Source organism: Gallus gallus, chromosome 5 (assembly GCF_016699485.2).
Source record: "Gallus gallus isolate bGalGal1 chromosome 5, bGalGal1.mat.broiler.GRCg7b, whole genome shotgun sequence".
Lineage (NCBI taxonomy): Eukaryota > Metazoa > Chordata > Aves > Galliformes > Phasianidae > Gallus > Gallus gallus.
This window is the reverse complement of record NC_052536.1, coordinates 51440600-51456357: the sequence shown is the minus strand read 5'-3', so window position 1 is coordinate 51456357 and position 15758 is coordinate 51440600. Positions and strand designations below refer to the sequence as shown.

At 44.5% G+C, this 15758-nt stretch overlaps 1 protein-coding gene across 2 annotated transcripts; it reads left to right on the top strand.

Annotated features, from left to right (window-relative positions):
• The first annotated feature begins 2498 nt into the window (after window positions 1-2498).
• On the top strand, window positions 2499-15044 carry LOC423499 (cell division cycle associated 4-like). Of its 2 annotated transcripts, XM_421402.8 has the most exons (3): window positions 2499-2601; window positions 4945-5065; window positions 11421-15044. In XM_421402.8, the coding sequence occupies exon 3, from the start codon at window positions 11425-11427 to the stop codon at window positions 12274-12276; it is 852 nt and encodes a 283-aa protein (XP_421402.3). In that variant the 5' UTR covers window positions 2499-2601; window positions 4945-5065; window positions 11421-11424; the 3' UTR covers window positions 12277-15044. The 2 variants fall into 2 exon arrangements, with proteins under 2 accessions (XP_421402.3, XP_046797906.1); XM_046941950.1 differs by lacking the exons at window positions 2499-2601; window positions 4945-5065 and adding an exon at window positions 8679-9570.
• Window positions 15045-15758: the final 714 nt, after the last annotated feature.

The following is a 15758-nucleotide window of genomic DNA, read 5'->3' as shown; positions in this document are numbered from 1 at the left end:
GTTAAAATATATATATATATATGTATATATATTGCTATTCTTTTCAAGAAAGTTCCACAAAGAGCTGAAATCACTGAATAGTTCAAGTCATCAAGGAAGATAACACCTCAGCTGCATGTAGTGACTTGGCTTCTATATAGTCAGTGAAAAATAAGTAATATTTTATGTATGAATTGTAGCTTTTTTTTTTCTTTAATACAATTATTCCTTTGCTTAACTAAGATTCTGCTAAAAAATGAGTGCTTTATGACCTGAAAAATTATTGTGGTAAATGTTGATGCACGACCAACTTGTCAACGGGAAAATATATAGCTAGGGGCAGCTTTCCACTGCAGGGAAAACAGGCTGTAATTCCAGCTGTCATCTTTTTAGGGAAGAATAATTGAAGATACAGGTGGTTACATGACTTCTTGCAAAAACAGAATTAAAAAGATAGTGTAAGAACATGTAGGCTGTACTTGGAAGTCCCCTAGGAGCATGTGGGAAGTAGCAAGTACGTACTGCAGGAGTAAGTGTTACAACAAAGGAAGAGTGTATTGCAATTCTCGTGTGCCCCTTGCAGACGAGTTTTGGAGATGAAGAAAATGTAGTTTCAGTCTCTGATTATTGTGCAAGCTTCCAAAACAGGACTCTTAAGGAAGAGTGGCTCATATTGTTTAAAAAACACCAGAAGAGTTTGATATTCACAGGAGAAAAACAGCACTTAGAGCAAATTCGCTTCCGTGCCTCTGCTTTGCTTCAAAGGGAGACGGCACTTGTAGCTGCTCTATGAAATACATGGTTAATTAGTAGCTCATAGAGGCGTAACCAACAGAAAGAGATGGTGAAACTCACGAGGCTTGGTGCACTCTTCTTCCTCGCTTTGCCATGGAAGTGTGGCACACGGTGATTGCTCTGCAATTCCGCTTCAATTAACTAATTAATTGCAACCAAGTCTTGTAGTTGCTGGACGATTAGAAAATGACTTTTGAGAGGTGTGCAGGGGAAAGAGAGACCAGAAGAAAACTATAGTGCTGACTCCAGCAAGTGGGATAAGATAGAGCCATTTTTCAGTTTCCAGGCAGAAGACCAACTTCAATTAGAGCGTTAGACGCAGAGTCAATTAATCACAGGCGTAAATCCATAGGAAAGCAGTCTGCATCAGTTCCTGCCTTCTGGGGCTGTTGTCAACCAGCAGCCTAGCGCTAAGGTAAGCGGGGGAGCAGAGCCCAGCGCTCCTTTCAGACGTGTGACAGAGAGAGCCCGGGTTTGGGGTGTGGTTTTTCTGCCTCCTGCAGAATTCAGCGTGAAAGCCACCAACGCTGCTCGTGAGAGCGGTGTCCTGCCGTGTGTGCTGGGAGAGGAGTCGGGCTGAAAGGCCGTGTTTGAATCAGAAAAGATTCATGTTGTCAAGTCTTCTGTTTGCCCCTGGGTTGAAAGCCAAATGGGAGAGCGCAGAGGACTTGTAGGACGTGCTGTCCCTAGAGACAATACGGGCTTCTGTCACGTTCGGTCGTGAATGGGGGCGGGTACTGAAGAAGGCCCCGTGTCCCTGCGGGGTTGGCCTGGGCCCCGCTGCGGGCCGGGCCTGTGGGATTTCAGGTGGCCCCGCTGGGGCTGATGACGGCCCCGACCCATCACTACGTGGAAGTCAGGTGTTGAAATCGGCCTTACACAAGCACCGCGCCGCTGTCACTCGATTACGCAAACGCTCACGGAGAGCAAATAGAAAAGGGGTGTGAGCGTGGCCAAAAAGCTCTCGTTTGTAAAGGGAGAAAGAAATTGAAGTGAGATCTGCGGAAGCGTTTTGTGGCGTTGGACGCAGCGTTATCACCGGGCCGAGGCGTTGTGCGCCCGCACGGCAGGACGGAGTTGTGGGAGCCCCTCCGTGCGGAGGCCCTCCTTTAAATAGGGCGATTTCAGTCAGCGACTTTATTTAATTTTACTTCATTTAGGTTTAATAATAGCAATAAAAGGAGGCAGAGATGCGGGGTCAGAGCGGAGCCTGGCGTCGCCCAGGCGCGGTGCGGCTCCGGCCGTGTCCCAGCGCTGCGGGCGGGGCCGGGCGCTCCCCGCGGGGAGCGAGGCGTGCAGCCGTGCCGCGTGCCGCCCCGTGCCTGCCTGCCTGCCCGCCCGCCCTCCGCCCGCGGCAGCCGGAGCGCCTCGCCGGGAGTCGGGTGGGTGGGGGGGACTCAGCGGCGCCCGCCTCGCGATTGGGCGAAGCCTGCGGAAAGCCCCGCCCACTTCAGTTCTTCCGGCTGTCTCATTGGGCGGCGCCGCGGGGCCAGCCGGAGCCCAACCCCCCCGGGCTCGCGGGCCAGTGAGAAAATGGTTGCTGGGCAGGTTGTGACGGCCGCTGGCCAATAGCGAGGCGGCCAGCTGGAGGGCGCCGTGCGCGCGGCGTTCCACCCCCCCCCCCCCCCACTCACACCCCTCCCCGCCGCCACCGCTGTGGGTGCCGCGGGCGGAGGGAAGGGCGGAGCGGAGGCTGCCGGGGCCCGGCGGGGGTGGCGCCTCCTCCCGGTCGGAGTCCCAGCCCCGCCGAAGGGAGCCCGGCCGGCAGGCGCGGGAGGGCACGGCAGGCAGGCGGCGACGGAACGGGGAGGGCCGCTCCGCTGCCAGGTGAGACGCCGGGCAGAGCAGGGCAGGGCCGGGCGGCGGCCCGAGGGGCTGGGGGAGGCGCCGTGAGGGGGCGTAACGGCCGCGCGGGGAGGGGGGGGGGGAGCTGGGGCGCTCGGACTGAGCCCCTGAGGGGAGCGGGAGGGACAGGCGGCGGGGGCACGGCGGGCCCGGAGGGGAGCCGGGCGGGCGCGGGGCGGGGGGGTCGGAGCGGGCCGCCGCCGGGCCTGGGGCTGGAAGTTGGCCGCGCAGTTATAATTAGCCGCGCGGGGTCCGCCGGCGGCAGGAAGGGGGAGGAGTGCAACTTTTCGCAGCTCGGGGAGCCCGGGGGCGGCTCCGGTTACGGCCGGGGGGAGGTGCAGGAAGTAGCGGCGCGGCTCCCGCCTGCTGCCACAAAGGCCAAATGGTGGCGGCGCCGCGGGGCCCGGGCCGTGCGGGAGCCCTCCGCGCGGCAGCGCCCGCCGCTCTGCGCCCACCTCGGAGTGCCGTGCAGCCGCTGCGTGTGTTGTACGCTGCTTGTTTTCTACGTGGGTTGTAAGATCTGAACCGAGGAACCTCCGCTCCGTGAGATCCTGCAGGGGAAACGCTGTAACCTCAACAGTTAATGTTAAAGGAAATATTGAAAGTGCGTAATAAAAGAGTTAAATTTGATAACTCCGGCTCCTTTCAGCAAAAGGTCGGACTTCTGCAATACAGTGGACGGAGCTCTGGGCCTTTCTTATCCTCAATTCAAAACTTTTAAATGCTGTGGCGTATTTGTTAGCTTTTTTTAAGGGGTTATTTAACACTGAGAAGATTTTGCACTCTGAAACATTTGTCCTTTCGTATTTGGTGTGTAGAAAATGCAGCCAGTGAATGCACTCCCCCCCACGCCTCGTGACTTAGCAGGTACACCTCAGTAGATCACCACGTTGACCTTTTAAGCTGTTGTTCCTGCAGCGAAACAAGAAAAAGCCGATGACTTATTTGTCTCATTTTTTTGGTTACTTATAACATTGGTCTACTCATGATTCACTGGAACAGGTTGCACAGAGAGGCTGTGGGTGCCCTGTCTCTGGAAGTGTTCAAGGCCAGGCTGGATGGGGCTGTGAGCAACCTGCTCTAGAGGGAGGTGTCCATGCCTATAGCAGGGAGGTGGAACTAGGTGATCTTAATGGTCCCTTCTGGCCCAAACCTTCCTTCTTAAGGAAGTCAGCTTCTAGAAGGAGGAGGGTGGCATTGCTGTACTTATTACTGAGGTTACATGGAGCATTATCAGCCACGAGCACCTCTCTGCTGTTTCACTTCACTTTTTCAGTTCCAAGAACCTGTGAATGAAAGAGCCCTTTGGTAGCATCAGGCTGGGAGTTACTGTCTAAAATCACACGTATTCATTTACTGCTCCATCTGGCTAAATACAATACCGGCTTTTTCTAAGCAGTGTGAAGTAACATACAAACTGTTGTTCTTTAAATACAGTTCTCCATGATCATCTGGATAAGATTGATCTTGGATCTTGTGGTAACTTTGTGAAGTAGTTGGAATGCTGTAGGTGGGCATCTGTACATATGCGTGCATACGCACAAGCACATTAAGTACAATGCAGAGGGTAGGCTACCAGCCTTCATAAGAGCGTTACGTCTTGGAACTAAGGAACTTGGGTTCTCCAGGTGGAGCTGAGACCACAGGAACACGGATCATACAATTCCTTCTGCATGTCCCAGCCTCTTTCTCAGATCATTGTCACTTCAGCCTTTTCATGTCTCCCTGAGTTTCCAGTCTTCGGTCTAATCCACGGTTTAATCCGTGTGGTCTGTTGGCAAACTGCAGATGTTGCTTTATCAGGGTTGTGATGAAAATGATGCTCTGCTGATTACATGCAGTCCTGGGGCATCCTGCCTGTTATCTACTTGCAGTGGTTCTATTTGTGCTGAAAATGAGGAAAATCAGGACGTTCCATAAAAGCTGATCTCGTTATGCAGCCTGTAAAAGTTAGGGGTTAATTCTGAAATGTACTTCACAATTCTCCTCATGTGTGATTTCTGATATTATTGCAATTGGAAGTCAGCGTTCAATAACCTGAAGTTACCAGTGCATGTTCTTACCCCAAGGCCCAACACCAGGAGGGTCAGTACTCTCTTCTGTCATTCCATAGAAGAATACACAATTTTCACATTTCATATGTTGGTAAGTGGAACTACCAGGTCCTCATACTGCACTGCATTTATGAACTCTAGTTTTCCGTATTTCAGTTTAACTGCTTTAGTAGCACAATCGTTCAAATAGTTCTATCGATTAGCGAGCTTAATATTTCTGGTTTCAAAATATCATAGCAATTAATTTTTTTTCATGTTTTTTCCCCTTAAGTCACATCATCCTACCTCTGTGGATGGCCTGGACCCCCTGAATAGCTGGAGAGTCTTTGGATGACCACACTTTATGCAAAATCCGGAATCTTCCTGCCTGGACTCCTCTCTCTTTTCTAAGGGTATCTACTTGTGTATTTTTAAATCATACCTTCTGAGCATATCCCATGTTCTGATAATCAGTTGTAGGTGCTATTTTTGTGGGCTAGAATGGTAAACTGGATAATAAAGTTTAAAATTGGGGTGTATGGTATAAAGTGAAGTGCTTTAGGCTTTATTTAGGTGTGCAGATTTGACACTGGTAATAAGCTATAACTTCTGTTATTAATAGATCTACATCTAGATTACTATAGCCCTATAATATGTCAGTATTAAGTAGGTGAATACATTCAGTATCTCTATTTGAAGTAAAAGATCATGTAAGAAAAGAGGATTGATAATTATTCACTTGATTACTGGTTTGCCCTCACACTGGAAGTTCTAAGGATCATTTGCCTCCGCAGTCCTTTTTCCTTAGGTGGAACTGTGGTTGTTTGTCTCTTGTTTGGTTTCATGTGTATTCTCATTTAATTATGTTCTAGTTTTATTATGGGAATTCGTTGATTTAGTAACTCTTGATCAGGTGTTAGCTCTTACCATCTGCTGTTGATCTCTAGTTTAAATGATTCCAGGCCTTTCTTCCTGCTTAAAAAACAAAACAAAACAAACAAACAAAAAAAAACCCACATTCCACAGTCCTGAAAAATACCTGCTAGGTGCATTCTCATTAAAAATACACACCTGTAAGCTTTGCTTGTGTGTGTGGAGCTACAGTCACAAGTGAAGAGGAGAGTAATGCTGGTGGTTTTTTGTTTAGTTGTTGGCTTTTCCTTAAGTACGAAGAATTCTATTTGCCTAACAGTAGTAATGCCTGAGTACAGCTATATTATCAGCCTGTAGTGATAGACAGCAGTTGCTAAGAATGTGTTTTGTTTACTGTTGTAAATTGCCCAGAGCTGCATGTTTGTACCTTGTGGAAAATACACATCACAACAGAGGGTCTTTTTGTCCAGAGTGAAATGTTGTGCCCTGAAACGTAGACAGTGTGGTGTAGCTTTTAAAGCAAAGCTCTTATCAGCACCAAAGAAGGGGGTAGGGAACTTAGGAAGATGTCCTCCAAATGCAGGAATTAGTATTAGACATAATTAGACATAATATAAATATTGACATAATATAAATAGATGGGAGGTTGTCTCCATTTAAATTCTAAATTGAGGTAAAACTTGCTCGTAAGTGCTTTGTAAACAGAATTGCAGTCCCTAAAATATTACCATATGATAGATATTTGTTCCGTTTCCACAAATAGTGAAGGGACAGTGGCAAGGTTATGAATTCCACACAGTAATTCTGTGCTTAGCTCAGTCTTCCTCTCACTTCTTTCCTATTCTTAATTAATGAATACTTTTCAGCCTATTTTTATTTTCAGAATACAGGAAAAGATGCTAGGTGCATCTGTGTGTGAGCTGTTCTATTTTGGTTGGTTGGTTGGTTGGTTTTTTAAGTCTGAACAGTGGCATGTCTTGGTTCTGTGTTCTGGTTACCGGAGTAGTAGCAGAAAGACCTTGGTGTTACAGATCAGGATTTCGTGACCGAAAGTTGACCTCAGTTCTCCCTTCTTTGAGCAGCTCTGTTCTGGTCATTTCTAACTCCTCTAATGAGGTTGTTACATAGGAGTTTAGGTATGGGAGTAAGCTGGTAGGACCGCACTCCTCCCTATATGTACATTTTTAGCCGCCTCTAGCAGTTACTCATCTTGGCTAAAACGGGGCAGGGCAGGGAGGAGGGGACTTAAATACATCTTTGTGTGTTTTAAAGTGTATTCTCGTCTAGGTTACTTTCTTGCTCTCAAGTCTTTTAGGGCATTTAATCCTCCTGCCCCTGCTTCCTCTTAATTTTCAAATGCAGCCAGGATGTGGCTGTGTGGGGATCTCTGGCAGCTCAGATAGGCTGCTCTGTGTAGTCTGTTGACAGCTTACTGTGTTACGTAAGTCATGTTGAAGTGATCAGTGTTAAGTCCAGACGGGGGAAAGGATTTACGCTGTTAACTGTACCTTCAGTCTTACCTTTTTCCTTTGCTGCTTCTGATAGATGCAATACTAGCCAAGACTCCACCCCCCTCTTAATTAAAACTTAATGAAGTTGTGTTGCCTGTGCTCAAACATACATGTGGTAGGGGAAAGGTATCATTAGAACCAGTATGCAGCATACATTGGATAGTTCTGGGAGACTTCCATTGGCTGTGGGGATGCTTGTCGTCCTTTGTGTTTCCTGCAGATGGATGCATGCTTGTGGAATGTGCCCGTGGAAGGAGGGCAGGAAATCAGGTTATCAGCTTTAGTCAGTTACTATCAGAAGTCTGCAATCCAAAGAGATTTCAGGCTGGCTCTACGTTTGGTGTTCTGGATGGTTATGAGCCAAAGGAGACTTTGAAAGAGAATTACCTAAATTATAAATAGCGAGGAGTCTCTAATTTTGGAGTAAATTCAAGGTAGTACAGTTGTCTTACTGGAAACTCGACAGGCAGCTTTCACTTAGGAGGTGCTTACATCTGTTCAAATCTAATATTTCTCTCACGAGAGACAGTCATTTATCACCTGAGACAGATTAAGGCTGAAAAACATAACATTGTCTGCATGAGAAGATTAAGCAAGTTTGAATTTAATGATAACCTCAGAAGAGAAGCCAGAAGGGACTGATGATCAGGAAATAATTTGGACCTCCTTCATGGTACAGGCTGAGCACTATTGGTGAGGTAGGCATTTAAACCTATTTAGTGGTAACAGTAATTCTTGTGTAGTTAAGTGCAGTGCTGCTTTTCTGCGTGACGAGTTTGTGTTCATGCAATTTTGACTTTCCAGCCAGGTTTTATGGACTCATTTCTGAAATTTTTCTTCTCTTGTCTAAAAATTAAAGCTCTGTGCAGTTCCAAATTCTACGTGTTGCTCACCTTGCTCTTAAAATGTTTTGGGAAGGTGAGGAAGAAGAAATATAGTGGGAGTTTGCCTACATAGAAGTAATTGAGAGTTTTCACGTGCTGTGTTCTTTGTGGCTGTTTCCAGCTGCACTTCCTAACCATGTGTCAGTGGCAGCTGCACTGCACTCTCAGACCCCGTGACAGATGGAGCTGTGTTTTTCATCTGAAATGGTGGCACGAGTCCTGCATTGTCCGCGACACGTTGCAATGTGAATTTTTCTTGGTAGCCTGGAATGTTTCTTCTGAGTAACTGCAAGCTCTGAGCAGGCCTGTGTGTTCGCTGTTCTCTGCCGATCTGCCAACCCGTAACGTGCCTCTTCCCTCCAAGTTTTTTTCCAACTCGGGTACAGTGTAGGATTACAGAGCATGGAGGCTTCTGCTCATCTTAGCAGGGAGGAGTTTCTATTAAATGGACTCCGTGAAACTGGAAGTAAATGAGGAGTGTACTGTCAGGGACGGAATTTCTATAGATGACATAGGTGGAGAGTTTGGCACTCCTAAGCATTGAATTCACTGTTTTCTTTTCCACAAAATAACTTCAGTTAAAGAGTATTTTGCCCCAAATGTGCTGTGGCTCTGTTTGCATTACTGTAAAGAGAGAAGATGAGAAAATGCCAGAAAATGTGTTGATATGCTGTGTTCCTTATTGTACCTTTGTTTTTTTTTTCCCCACCATAACAAAAGATTCTAAAAGTTGGATCATTGAACTTGTTCTTAATGTCGAGGGGAAGATTGGCTGACAGTGCTATCGGAAAAGGGTGTTTGGTTGTGATTTTTGGTTGGGGGTTGTGTGTTTAAACACACAGTGCTACAAGGGGACAAATTGCATGTGGGTACAGAGCAGTTTGTTAAGAATATGACCCTGTCAGAAATTCTTATGCTAAAAAGTAAAGCAAAAGGCCTGATAAAATGTGGATTAGCTGGTAACAAAGGGACTTTGTATCTTTTGTAGGTCAGCAGCTGAGTATGTTTGACAAGAAATTTCATGTCTCCTGTAGCAACCATGCCACTGGTCACTCCTAAATCCGCTGTACTGGTGGCACGCTGGTTTCTATTTGCCAGAGACTTAGGCATCCGTGCAATTAGGCAAAAATCAAACTGATCGGGCAGAATTAATGAAATGTAAGATAGGAGTATGCTTAAATAATAATAAGCAGAAAGCTTCCACACAAAAAATCTTTTCCAACATTTGGAGAGTGGGGAGTCTGTAAAATAGAAACACTCGAAATTAGAGTAGATAATGTTTCTTGCACTTAGTTCTTATAGTTCAAAATACTGTCAGACTCGAGCTTTGTTACATATGTCAGGAATAGTGTAGGACAAGTCTTCATGAAGGGAGAGAAGGGTGTCTCCTGTAGGAGCACAAAAGATTTAGTCTAGCCTACTGTATGACTTGAAATGTTAAGCATTTGGGTTTAAGCTGTTCCTGTGAAATGACGTGTCCTCACGCACGTTTGCATGCTCTTTAAGCTTGCTTACAGAATTGAAACACTAGCACGTTTGAGATGTTAGAGGTTAAGATTACTAACAGCTGTAAAGTGGCAAAACCAAGTATTCTGAATGTATGAACCATCAGAATTGCTGTTCCACGTGTGCTCTGTATTTCGTTCCTTTGTGAGTATGAATTTTGGTCTGCTTGAGTAGAGAGTGGGGGGGAAAAACCCAACACAGCTAATATGTAGTGTGTGGGAAGGATGGTGCTTAGCAGACACAGAGCTGGTTTGATGTATGCTTTTGTTCCTTACAGGAAGGGTATGTGGGCATGCCTTAGGTTGCACAACCTTAAATGCTATTTAAAATGGAGAGTTAGTGATTTCCTTGTTATTTTTCAGTGATAGGCAGATGCTGTTTCTTCACGTAAGTCGTGCATTGGTGTATCTAGTAACAATTTTATTGTAAGGGCCTGCATAACTTGCAGTTTTCTGTGGTTTGTGTGTGATGTTACCAGTCGCAGGCAGTATTGCTGATAGTTTATCAGGCGATGCCTACCACATGTACGTGCACATCCCCTTTTAATATTTGGCACTTGAACTTTGTACGTGGATTGGTGCTGATTTTGTTGTAGCTGAGTGCTCGGTACTGCCTGGCTCTGTTTGTTTCAGACGGGGTGCAGGGCTGGGGGCAGTGTGGGAAGTGTGGGCACGTGAATAGGCACACCGTGTTCAGACACCTCATTTTTATGAAGAGGTTCAGCTGCTGCTCTGGCAATTTGGCAGAAAAATGCAGAGTAGAACACATTTTTAAGCTTGGAACATTTGCAGCCTTGGTAGAAGTGCAAGAAATGAAAGATTCACTTAATCATTTTTTGTAGTAAAAGTGCTTACCCATTAAGCAAAAATGCATTCTTACAACAGGCTTAACTTATCTACTTGTATCCCAAAAACTCTGGGTATGATTTAGAAGTTATAAACATAAACTGCTCTACCCGCTGTCTGTTTTTCCTGCGTTTCTAACTGAGAAGCACACACTGCCTGCACGCTTTCTGTTCCTCCGGAGGAGCTGAGTTCTCCAGCAGCCTCCTCCAGGCACATGAACGTAGCCATGGAGCCCTGCAGTGCTTCCTGCAAATCTGGAGAAATCCCAGAAGTAAAAGAGGCTTTATCCTGCTGCCATCTCCTTGTCCCCAAAAGTCTAGCAGCTGGCAGCTGCAGCCATCAGCTGAGCTGCTGCTGGCAGTGCCCAGTGCTCACATGAAAAGGAAGTTGGGAGGCCCTGTGCAGTGTCTGGATCTTTGTATGTTCAGGATCTGCCCTTAATCTGCCACTGAGTGTCTACTGTATAATTGCTTAATTTTTAAAATTGTTTGGGAGCGATGTCCCTGTGTTCCTTGAGCACATCAAGATGTGTGTAATCAATATTTTACCAGTGTTTACTGCTCATGGTGTACTGCTAAAATTCTGTGTGAAAGACTCCTGCTGGATATCCATTGCTTTAGGTTGGGTGCAGGTTGTGAACCAGTAGCCACGAGCACTGGTAACGATCCTTTGAGCTCTGAGACACAGCCAGGTTTCCCCTCACCCCTTACTTAAACTGCTAAGCAACTATTTCATTTCATACGGACATAAGACTTTCAACTTCATTAATGAATCTCCTATGCTGTATAATTTTAAAGGTTGAGGTTAAAAAACACAGATAACCTATAAAGTTCATATTCTCATAGTAGTGTTGAAAGTAAATCTTAAAAATGGGAATTAGAAGTTCTTAGGCTGCTTTTTTGGACAGCAGTTACTGTATTTCTAATGTGTTCTCCTTTGGAAGAATGTTGTGAAACAATGCAGTTGGAAGATGCATGTTCTGCATTTAATTACCTTGTATAGGATTTCGTACCATCTGACAGTGTTTTACAGCATTAGAATTTTAAGTCAACCAGTAAATTGATTGCTGTGGACTTTTGCAAGTGCCTGTTGAGATCTTACAGAGGTGACCGTCTTGCCCAAAGTTAATTCAGAGTTCTTCTCTTCCAGGTTCATGTTGGGGAGAGGCCTAAAACGCAAACTGAGTGACTATGAGGAGAACATGGCTGGTCTCTCTAGTGCCTTCGATTCCAGTCGAAATCTGCCATATCCGGTTAAGAGGCAGCTGGTGCTTAACATGTGCCTCACCAAGCTACAGACTTACAAAATGCTGGTGGAACCGAACTTACACCGCTCTGTCCTCATAGCCAACACAGTGCGGCAAATTCAAGAGGAAATGAGACAAGAGAGTAATCAGCAGGCCATTACCGTCTGCACTGGCATTACTCCTAGTTCTCCCAGCTACACAGGGATGGAGTCATCTGGGATTTCCCTACAGCTGCCTTCAGGTATTAGTCAGCAAGAGTCTAACTGTTGTGACTTGAGGTCTGCAGAGGACCCGATTGAAAATAGCCTGCTGATAGTTTCAGATGACGATATGTCGTCTGCTATTTCATCTATTCTGAAGGATTTAGACTTTGTAGAAGATATAAGCCCACCTACTTGTCTGGTTCCTACTGGAGACGACCAGCCAAAGTTTCCAGAAAATCCCTGTCTAAAACTAGAAGACGACAGGCAGGATTTGAAGGGAGCCGAATGCGTCTTTGGTTCCTTTGAGATTTCCAATTCGACCAGCTACTTGAAGGATCTGGCAATAGATGACATTTTTGAAGACATCGATACTTCAATGTACGATTCAGACTTCTGTTGCCCCCCGCTGATGCCGCCCAGACCAACACCTCTTGCTACAGAAGAGCCATTGAAGAGCTTTCCAACTTGTAATTCTTCTTCGGCAAACAACATTCAAATATGTAGAACAGATCTGAGTGAGCTGGACCACATCATGGAGATTCTGGTTGGATCCTGATATTTGTTTTACCCAAAGATACTTTCTGACTGCCGCTTTCATTTGGTTTCAGGATAAAAGCCACTGGAAACGTTGTAAAGAATTATTTAAAACACAGCTAAAAATAACTTGTCTGTAGTGAGGTTTCCTAAATAATTCCAAAACTTATAAATCTGGAAGGTGGCGGTCCTTTTTTTTTCTTTTTTTTTTTTAAAGAAGTATTTATTTATCAGAACTGTGCAATCATCTTTTTTCCCTCCAGGGTACATGTGGAACAATAGGCACGTGCCCTTATCACCCCTCATGCCTCTTTCAAGAAACTTTTTTATGTGCAATTTTTAATTTGTCAGAAGAATTTACATGCAAAACAAATTTCATATGAGATGATCTTTTACAAAGCCTCCACTTTATTTTTAATATCAGAGTCTATGCCACGTCAGCATACGTCAAGTTGCGTAGTTGGATTGAATGGATGCCGACACATTACTAGAGATGGGTATATTTTAAAAATGAGACAACGCTTTGCTTTCTTTTGGTCGGAAAAGCAGATCAAGACACTTGTCAACAAAGTCTCTTGCATTTTCTAAAGCATTCAGAACTATTTATTTTTGTAAATTTTATAGTCTTTCTACATTTTACTACGTTATTTCATCATAGTTCAGATAGAATGGACTTCTAGTTGGATGTGTTTAGCACTACCTCTGAGCTGAAATGCTTTAACTCTTTCCAGTGCTTCGTCTAAGACTGCAGATCTTTTTGTTTCTATTTTTTTTTCTGGGGGAAAGTACTTGTAACTCATCAGGCTGATCCTCTGACAGTGACCCAGCTGATTGGTGAAATCAAGGGTATTCGATGTTGAAAAACTTTTAAGTATTTACAAATGTAATTTATATGTAGATTGTGCAATTTAACATTTTTCTGTCAGTATTATGTGCTTAGATTTTGAATAATCTTGGCGTTCTTTAAATTAAATCTTAATATGTACAGGTAGCTTTTTAATCTGTTTTGGGAAACACTGTCCTCCAACCTTGCTTTCACTACAAAGTTTAAGATGATTTTTATGTGCAATATTATTTAAAAGAGATCCACGTTTGTATACCTGGCATTGTAGAAAGAAACGCTTCAAACTTAAAACTTCTAGCACCTTTGGAGGATACTCGAGGAGTCAGCGTTGCTGTATCCTTTGAGAGACAAAGTTGAGAACGCTTCTCGCTGCACCGGCGCTGTTCTGAATGCCTCTGAAACACTCGCAGTGAGGCGGTGCTGTGGGAGCTCAGGGCTGCCTGCGTGCTTCCAAAGCGTTCTGGCGGTTGCTAATGATGATTATGCTGCAGATTGTACTGAAGGATGGGGGAAGGAGGGGTTTGTGTGCGTGTGGCAGGTGTGTGTATAAGTATTTATAAGCACACTCGTTAACTGAAGATGAGATTTGCAGTGAGAGCTATTTTTCTCTAAGGCAGTTTGGCTATCATGTTTCAGCTTGAACTGAGGTCTGTAGTGATCCTTGCTATTGTCTTCTGAAGTACACACTTGCACACTAGTGGGTTTTTTTGCGGGGAGTTTTGTTTGTTTTTTTAATGATAGAACTTTTACTTTGATCTTGAAAGCTGCAGCACCTGTCTCATAAGAAAATTTGTAGTGGTAAAAGCTTTGCTTTGGTTTTCTTTTTTGTTCGTTTTGTTTTTGTTCTGCTGGGACTCTGAATGAACGGGGCATATGCAGAGAAAGAAAACGCTGCCCTTGTGTTGCATCTCAAAAGTTGGAGCCCTGGCCCTGCTGAAGGGGCCGGAATGTCACCTACTATTTCTAGTCTTAACTGATGCTGTAGCACACCTACCTTGTGCAAAGATCTCCATTTCTTACTGTGACTGTTTGGGTTCACAGTGAGCTGCCAATACAGTTTGGTATCCCAGACCAGTGGAGAACCAGTTCAGGTCACATCCTCACAGCCATCTGGGTTGTTCAGCAACCGAAGGGTATAAATGTATTTATATGCATATAATGTATTGATTCTAATATAAAACTTCTGATCTAAAGTATTTTGAATTGCTGGATAAAGGGATTTGTTTGAAGAGTGTATAAGTAGTTATTGAAGAGGTACAGCTTCAGAATGTACACAGATTGTGCATTGTGTATAGACTACTCTGGCTTTTCCTCAGCCTCTACTTTTGTATTAAAGATATGCCTGAATAAATCCTTGAAATATTAAGGGCCTTCTGCACTGTGATGAAGCAGAGTTATGGTTAAAGACGTCTTTAAATTCAGTGATGAGGAATAAAACAAAAAGACTGCATTTAATTTCTTCTTGCATTTGAAAATACGGAATGTTACTATGCAGTAAAGGTATTTTGGTATGAAAATTATATCATGTAGCAAATAGCAAACAGTTAATAAACCCGCTTACCTTGCAGCCCCCACGGGGAGACTTGCTTTTCAGCATTGACATGCTAAAAGTTTTTTGTACACTTCAGACATAGATTCAATTGTTGGTACGTTTCATCAACAGTACAAAATGTGATTTCTGTTCAATTGCTTGCCACAAAGCTCTGTTTCTAATTGGTTGCTTGCATCACAGTGCCAAGACCGTAAGCTGGTATGTAATGCAGTTGGGTTATGTATGGAATTATGTGCAAAGGGAAGTTTGATTATTATTATTTTTTTTTTTTTTTAATATGCACAAACTAATTTTAAAATCCTTCCATGTAAAATGAAGTTAGAGGCTAGTTGTGGTGGACCTATTTATTGTATGTTTGGAAATAAAAGCCACAGTTTTGCAGTTTAACCATTTATATTTTGAAGCCTTCGATATTTCTTTTATAAACAAATTACATTGCCACTCTTCTGTCATCCCTCTCCTTTCAAAGATGTGACATTTTTCCATAGGTCTCTACTGCAGATTACACCGATGACTTCAAGTTTTAAGTTCTCTGTTCTCTTCAAGTTGTCAACCACTAAAATGAAGTTCACAGCAGAAGAGCGGGGATCCCTCATCTTAATGGTAGAGCTACTGACTGCAGCTTGTATGTGAGGCACTGCTCCTGCCTGTTGCCCCGGAGGCTGCAGAGCACAGCCTGAACAATGTGACTTCCCAGAAATGTGCTTTTGGCTGTGAGGGCGTTGCAGCAGCACAGACCCACTCACGTGACGGGTCCTGAAACTCACTAACAGGAAAGCTGCCTTCGTGAAGGTACAGTAGTGCAGCGTATTAAGGAAATAATGAGGGAATCAGATCATGCTGAGACTTTAAACGTAGTGTGTGAGGTTTCTCTATTTGCTTGCCTCAGTTTTAGCCACTCTGAAGGATCTGACTTCAACATGATCCACAGTGCTGGTATAGCATGGCTGGCAGGGGAGGTGTAGGCAATGCTTGTAGTGCTCTGATTGGGTCAATGTTCTGTGTACTGGGAGCTGTAACAAGGGTAATTTCCAGCTCACACAAGAGGGAAGTACACACAAGAAAGTAACCTGTGCATGAGTTCTGTGAGGAAATTGAGTTATAATTA